This window comes from Phyllostomus discolor, chromosome 12 (assembly GCF_004126475.2).
Source record: "Phyllostomus discolor isolate MPI-MPIP mPhyDis1 chromosome 12, mPhyDis1.pri.v3, whole genome shotgun sequence".
NCBI lineage: Eukaryota > Metazoa > Chordata > Mammalia > Chiroptera > Phyllostomidae > Phyllostomus > Phyllostomus discolor.
This window is the reverse complement of record NC_040914.2, coordinates 19627120-19634499: the sequence shown is the minus strand read 5'-3', so window position 1 is coordinate 19634499 and position 7380 is coordinate 19627120. Positions and strand designations below refer to the sequence as shown.

General features: G+C 44.9%; 1 protein-coding gene across 1 annotated transcript; it reads left to right on the top strand.

The window, feature by feature from the left end:
• Nucleotides 1–665: 665 nt before the first annotated feature.
• On the top strand, nt 666–6431 carry LOC114511475 (binder of sperm protein homolog 1). Its single transcript, XM_036012852.1, has 3 exons — nt 666–738; nt 5413–5610; nt 6250–6431. Exons 1-3 carry the CDS (start codon nt 666–668, stop codon nt 6393–6395), a joined length of 417 nt encoding a protein of 138 aa, XP_035868745.1. The 3' UTR covers nt 6396–6431.
• Nucleotides 6432–7380: the final 949 nt, after the last annotated feature.

Below are 7380 nucleotides of genomic sequence, written 5' to 3'. Positions count from 1 at the left end.
CATCGGGGTTCTTCTAATCCTCATCTGTGTTTAATGCCAGTTACCTTAAGTATTTTTTTTTCCTGTATTTCTTCCTACATGAAGTAGGTGCCTGGCTTTGTGGCAGAGAGGAGGAGGGAGGCAGGAGGCGCAGGGAGAAGAAGATGGAAATGAAGGAGGAGAAAGAGCAGGAGGAGGAGGAAGGAGAACAGAAGAAGAGACATTAAAGTAGGCAGAGACTGCCCTGGCTGGTGTGGCTCCGTGAGTTGAGCACCTGAACTGAAAGGTCACTGGTTCGATTCCTAGTCAGGGCATGCGCCTGGGTTTCAGGCCCGGTCCCCAGTTGGGGGCGTATGAGGGACAACTGCCTCATGCACATCGACGTTTCTCTCCCTCTCTTTCTCCCTCCCTTCCCATCTTTCTAAAATAAGTAAATAAGTTAAGTAAGCAAAATCTTAAAAAACAAACAAACAAACAAACAAACAAACAAACAAACAAACAAACAAACAAACCAACCTTTAAACGCAGGTACAGGAGAAGGGGCCCAGGGACCACGGAGAAAAGAGGGGGAGGAGAAGTAGGAAGGGGAGAAGTGGGAGGAGCAGGGGGAGGGCACCAGGAGGAGGCGTGGCCGAGGCTCTAAAGCCGGGAGGAGAGCGGGCCTCCGCGTCCCTGGAAGGCGGAGAATGGGGCTGTGCCAGGGGCTCCTGCTGCTGGGGTTCTGCCGGCTTCTCTGCGAGGCTGGTCTGCACCACGAAGGTGAGGAGCTGGTGTCTGGGGTTGGGCACGTCTGCTGCCTTGGTCATCACGTCTGAGACGCTGTGCAGGGTGCGAGTCGCCCCAGTGTCATGTGCTCTAAAGAAAGAAAAGAGGCTCTCTGTATTTTTCAGGTATTTCCAGTTAACAGACAGGATCCACTGATCGGCTTTTTTTTTTTAAGGTTATCAGCTAATAAAAATGGAAGATTAGGAATGTCCACTGGAAAATTCAGTGGACAGAAGTCGTTTACTTGATAACCATGTATCACCTCCCTTCATTCCATTCTATTTTATTAGTAGTAGTAGTTTTAGTCCTCACTCAAGGAAATTTTTATTGCTTTTTAGACAGAGAGGAAGGGAGAGAGAAACATTGACGTGATAGAGAAGCATTGATCCGTTGCCTACATGAGGCTGAGGTGGGAGATGACCAAACTGGCAACCCAGGCATGTGTCCTGACTGGGAATTGAACCTGCAACCTTTCAGTTACAGAACGATGCTCCAACCAACTGAGCCGCACCGGCCAAGGCAGTGCTAACCTACTTTTGAGAATAAGCAGCAAATACACACGTGTTGAGATCCTGCCTGTGTTCTGATCTTTAGGAAGAGCAGTTGAATATCTGTGAATCATGGACAATACTTCATAAATTTCTTTGAGATGTCCTGCGACTTGAGGTTGTGCTGGGTATTAAGGTCTCCTCAACTTGAATTTGGAAGCAATGTTTAGTGGAAATAAGTTGCCTGTGGTTTGTGAAAATGCGTTGCACACTGGCGTGAGTCATCTGGGAGGGGGGAAATAATGATGGTTACTTTAAGAAGAGAAATCTTCGTCTTTGCAATAAGGTCGTTACCGCACGCTAAGTGCTTTCTGTGTGCTGTGGGCTGCACGGGGCCCTGAGATGGCGTTTCCTTGAATCCTCACAGCAAACCTGTGGAGAGTTTTGAACGGCGAGGACTTTCTTTAACAGGTGCGAAACCTAATTCGATCTTATTGTAAAGGCCAAGGATACGTCAACACACTTTTCTTCAACTTGTATCTTTTAGATAATACTGGAAAGAACTAAAATAAAATGAAACAAAAGAATGGCGAAATGATAAAAAAAAATGTTTTCCCTACTATTGTGTGATTAATTTTGCAGGAAGGTGTAGAAAAAAGTAAATCACTTACTTTTGTTTGCTGAATTATTTTTGTTTTTTAAAACGAGTTTCATTGTTTCTGTTCAATGACGATATTTGGAAAATACAGTGGAGGCAAAAGGGAAAATTAGAAATCACCCCCAATCACACGATTAAAATGAAGCTCTAGTGAGACCTGAATGCACCCCCTTTAAAGTATGATTATTCTTGCTAGAATACAATTTGGTAAAATATTTTCTTTTAATTTGATTTCAAAGGCTAAATCTAGTGAAATAAATATTCATTTAAAATTATGTCTTTCAGATGATGATGTGGTACTTAAAGGTAAGTTGATCAAAACTCTTTTATTACAGTTTATTTTTAAATTTTGCAGTGAAATGGGATGGTGTTGAATACTATGTTCCCTTTCCTGGTAAGAAATCATATTTTTCATGAACAACTGCTATTTTTATGTCCTTGTATGTAAGAACAAGTACATTCTATGTTAAAAATTGTCAAAGAACAAGAAGAAGAAGGCAATGATGATGCCCCTGTCAATTTTACTGTTACTATTTCTTTTTTTTTAAACATATAATTTTTGTATTTATTTATTTATTTATTTATTTATTTATTTATTTATTTTTAGAGGGGGAAGGGAGGGAGATAGAGAGAGAGAGAAACATCAATGTGCGGTTGCTGGGGGTTATGGCCTGCAACCCAGGGATGTACCCTGGCTGGGAATTGAACCTGCAACACTTTGGTTCGCAGCCCACGCTCTCCCCATTGAGCTACGCCAGCCAGGGCTCTGTTACTATTTCTGAGTGATCCAATATTTCATTCTATACAACTTCATCATGGGATTTCCTCTCTGCAAAAAATAGTCTCACAGAACACAATGAAATTAAAAACGTCTTCTATCACCTACAGATAAAGTACAGAAATTTCCATGTTCATTCATATCTCATCGTTGTTAATGCCTATGTGATATTATTTCAAAGTTCTCTTGGTGATGCATATTTTTGGACTAATCTCTGTTTTTTTTTTTACTATCATAAACCATGGTAAAATGAACATTCTTAACTTCTAAAACCAGGAAAGTACAGAGGCCAGAGGTATCTATTTTGACCAGTACAGGTTAACATTATCGGGGGAGGGGATATTCTGACATATGTGACATTGCAAAAAAGGAAATAATCCCTAAGCCTACAGAAAGTAACAGACAAAATTATTTTATGATTATAAACTTAAAAATTCCAAGGAACACTAATAAAGACTACTATTTTTTTAATCCTCACCTGAGGATATGTTTATTGATTTGAGAGTCTGAGACATCGATCAGTTGCCTCCTATACGCACCCCAACTGGGGATTGAACCTAAAACCCAGGTGTGTGTCCTGACCAAAAAAAATCCAACCTGCAAACTCATGGTGTGTGGATGACCCTCCAGCCAACGGAGCCACCCGGCCAGGGCAGTGACTAGTTGTAAGGAAAGAATCCCACTGTGTGGCTGGGTGGGAGACAAACATTCCCAGCCAATAGTTTTTCTCTCTGCCGGTGAGAACCCAGCACACACTGACGAACAGGGAAGACTTCTGCTCCAGCTCCACGACAAAAACCATTTCGGAGTTCAGTCAGCGGGAAAGGTGCAGGACTCCCGTGCAGGAACCAGGGAAATGATGTGGGAGAACACACAGCAGGCTCTGAAAGAACAGTGTGCCATCTCCCTGGCTGGAGAACACAAGCACAGTCAAATCAATGCCGGCTTCCCCTTTTCTTTTTCAGATTTTACGATGTTCTTACCAGAGGACAGAAGTAAGTTGATCATAAAACTTTTCCTGCTAAAGTATCCTTTCTTTCTGTGCTGTAAAAATGAGGAGATCAGTCGGTACATTTTCTTTTTTGATTAAAAAAATTTTTTTTTCTCCTCTGGAAAAGTGTACTAGAAGTACCTTGTCAATAGGTAAAGAAAGCTGATGGGTAGAAGTCTTCTAGAATTTCACTGGTGCTGTGGGTTTCTACACTTTGATTTCTGCCAACCTCACAGAGAACATTGAATGTGAAAGTCCCTAGAAAAAATGTCCAATAGCGATTAGGGAAATTTTGAACAGAAGTAGCACTGCAGAGGAGAAGCACTGTTTAAACCAACCGTACATGCAGTGTATTGAATAGCACAGTGTTGACCCAGCAAGAGACTAACAGTAATAAGTGGCATTTTCTGATGTGTGTTGGCTGCCAACCCCGGTCAGTTTACCACCATCTATCTTGCCTTTCATTTCTTTCTTTCTGATAATTTCAATCGACGTGATAGAGAACATAGGATGGACCCCAGGGTGTGGGACTAGAATCTCATCACGGTTTTAAATGTATGGACGTTTACATAAAGAGGCACTTTATCTTTACTTAATAGCTACTTGAAAGAACATTAAGTTGCATTCCCCTCCTGCATTGGGTGGAAAACTAAGTTTTTGTTTAATCAGATTTTAACTGAAAAGGAAACAAAATCATTTCATTAAAGAAGAAAACGTAGAAAATGCAGGTATGTCCTAAGGACCAGGCAAGCTTTCCAAGCAGAACAAGAATCATCTGTTATTAAGGTGAATATTAAAACGCGTGTAAATGTTTCATGCTGGTGAAAACCCAGGTAAAAGAGCCCATTTGTGGGCAGGATGAGTTGCTGGTGTCCCTAGAGAAAGTGACTCCATCAGTGCTGAAAATTCATTCATGTTCTCACCCACCAATCTTGCTGTGGGGGTTCCAGCTGGGAGAACCCAATGCTTCCGTGCAGAAGGACTTGCACTGAGTGTTTGTTTCAGCTACAGTTACAGATGGGGGAAAAGTCTGAATGGGAGAAATCTTGAATACATTGTGGCAAAACCCAGATCGCAGCACGGGAGCCAGCATCGGAAGGGAGGCAGAGCTACCCAAGTTAAAAGCATGTGTTGGAAAGGATTTCTATGATCTGTAAAGTGAGAAACTGACGTTATGGTTATAAAGGAGGATTCATTTGGGGAGAGAACAAAAATCTGTGTGTGTGTGTGTGTGTGTGTGTACATCTGTATGATTATACATGTTACATGATCAATATATGTTGCATGGATAAAGATGTATACCATCTCCATACAGAAACAGATGGGCAGACAGAGATGCCCATCTCTCTGGGCGTGGGGAAACGCGTAGGAAGATGCAAATCAGGCTGTACATTCTGTGTGTCCGTGTGCACATGTGTGTCTGCCGTGTGTCTCTGTTCACAGGTGTCTGTGTGCCTTGTGTGTGGGTGTGTAAGGCGGTGAAAGAGGGAGAAGAGAAGAAATACAGGGGGAAACTGTTTAATAGATTAAGGCCCACATTTATGCGTCTAAGCTGAGGGTAGATTTCTGGCACGGGGGCCAGGTACTAGCTAAACGAAATGCCAAGGCCATGCATGCCTGGGGAAACTGGGACAGGGCCGGGAGTCTGCACCCAAAGCCTTTCTGGACGGAGGCCCCCAGCTCTGTTCCCGCGAGACCCGGGAGAACCCAGGCGGCTGTTCCGGTGGGAGCCGCAGCGAGTGACCGCGCTCAGGAGGAAGGCAGCTCTGCTCCGTCCTGCCCAGCAGCCCCAGAGCTGGAGGGAGATGTTTCTCCCTAGGTGGCAAGTGCGTCTTCCCCTTCTACTACAACAGAGGCGTGTTCTATGACTGCGTCGAGTTCAAGGCCAAACACAAGTGGTGCTCCTTAACGGAGACTTTCAAAGGACATTGGAAGTACTGTTCTGAAGAAGGTGAGTGTCCGCCCTCGGAAGCCCTCTGGGTGGTCGTCCAGGGCTCGGGAGCCAGGGTTCGCTGAGGCCCTCCCGAGGGCCCGGAAAATGCAGCGCCCAGTCCCTGGGACCCCGGAAATAAGTCGTGGCATGTGTGAACGTCCCAGCGCACCAAAGATGTATTATGAGTGCTTCCACCGCATGACCTTGAAAAGAAATCTTTCAGCCCTGGCTGGTGTGGCTCAGTGCACTGAGCACTGGCCTGCAAACCAAAGCATCGCCAGTTCGATTCCCAGTCAGGGCACATGCCTGGGTTACAGGCCAGGTCCCCAGTAGGGAGTGTGTGAGAAACAACCACACAGTGATGTTTCTCTCTCTCTCTCTCTCTGTCTTTCTCCCTCCCCTTCCCCTCTCTCTAAAAATAAATAAATAAAGTCTTTTTAAAAAAATCAGATTAAAAAAAATTAAAAAAATCTTTCAGCAGAACCTCAGTTCCCCATCAGCACTGTTGCCGTATGCTTTGGGGGGCATAGAGCAGAGTGAGAAACAGGTGTGTGTGTGTGTGTGTGTGTGTGTGAGAGAGAGAGAGAAAGAGGGACGCTGAGGAGGGGGCGCGGAAGAGAGAGAGTCTTCGTCTGACTGCTCCTGTCTTCTGCACAGACATGGCCAAGTGCGTGTTTCCCTTCTGGTTCCAGCTCATGATCTACTGGGAATGTACCGAAGACTCAGAGGCATCTGGGAGACACTGGTGCTCCCTGACTCAGAATTATAACAGGGATAAGGTTTGGAAATATTGTGATCAGTGATGAGATTTGGGGGGTGGGGTGGGGGGGGATGCTGAAGAGGTCGCATCATTCTTATGGAGAAGAATCCTCAGTGTTTATTGGGAAAGCAGGAGGCGGGGTTTCAAGGTGATCTGGCTGTAAATGACTTGGGTTTTGACGATGGTTATAGCGTTTCTAGCCTCAGCTCTTACTTGCTAACTGTGTAAAATTTGGCCCTTAAAAAATAGTTCATGGACTGGGGGGTGATCAAGAGGTGCCAGCACCATCGATTATAACCAATGTCCCAGCGGGGGGGGGCGGGGCGTGGGTATCGGTCACAGGGAAGGCCGTGCTCACGTGTGGGGTCAGCGGGTACACGGGAGCTGTGTCTCCTGCTCACTGTCGTGAACCTAAAACTGCAGAAAATAAAGTCTCTTCTAAAATGCATTACCCTGATGAAGAATTATTTTTTTAAAGATTTTATTGATTTATTTTTAGAGAGAGGGGAAGGGAGGGAGAAAGAGAGGGAGAGAAACATCAGTGTGAGAGAGAAACATGGATTGGCCGCACTCTGGCCAGGGCCTGAACCTGCAACCCAGGCATGTACCCTGACCAGGAATCAAACCAGTGACCTTTCGCTTTGAGGAACGACATCCACCCAACTGAGCAGCCCCAGTCGAGGCTGTTGATTATTAATCTTTATAGCCACCCCATGAGGTAAACATTGTCACCATTTCCAGAAACTATGAGCCAAGTGGATTAACTAATTTCGGGGGGGTTGGAAATTAACTAATTTTTAAAGAGTTTATAGCATTAAGACTCTTAAGCTATAGCCCTGGCTAGTGTGGCTCAGTGGATTGAGCACAGGCTGCAAACCAAAGGGTCACCAGTTCAATTCCCAGTCAGGGCATATGCCTGGGTTGCGGGCCAGGTCCCAGGTTGGGGGGCAAGCAAGAAGCAACCACACATGGATGTTTCTCTCCCTCTCTTTCTCCCTCCCTCCCCCTCTGTCTAAAAAAATAAATAA

Excerpts from the sequence above, each read along its gene's own strand:
- LOC114511475 (XM_036012852.1), top strand. The coding sequence starts at position 666 with ATGGGGCTGTGCCAGGGGCTCCTGCTGCTGGGGTTCTGCCGGCTTCTC. Across the intron at positions 739-5,412 it reads GGCTGGTCTGCACCACGAAG|GAGGAAGGCAGCTCTGCTCC; the intron begins GTGAGGAGCTGG and ends GACCGCGCTCAG. Across the intron at positions 5,611-6,249 it reads GAAGTACTGTTCTGAAGAAG|ACATGGCCAAGTGCGTGTTT; the intron begins GTGAGTGTCCGC and ends TCTTCTGCACAG.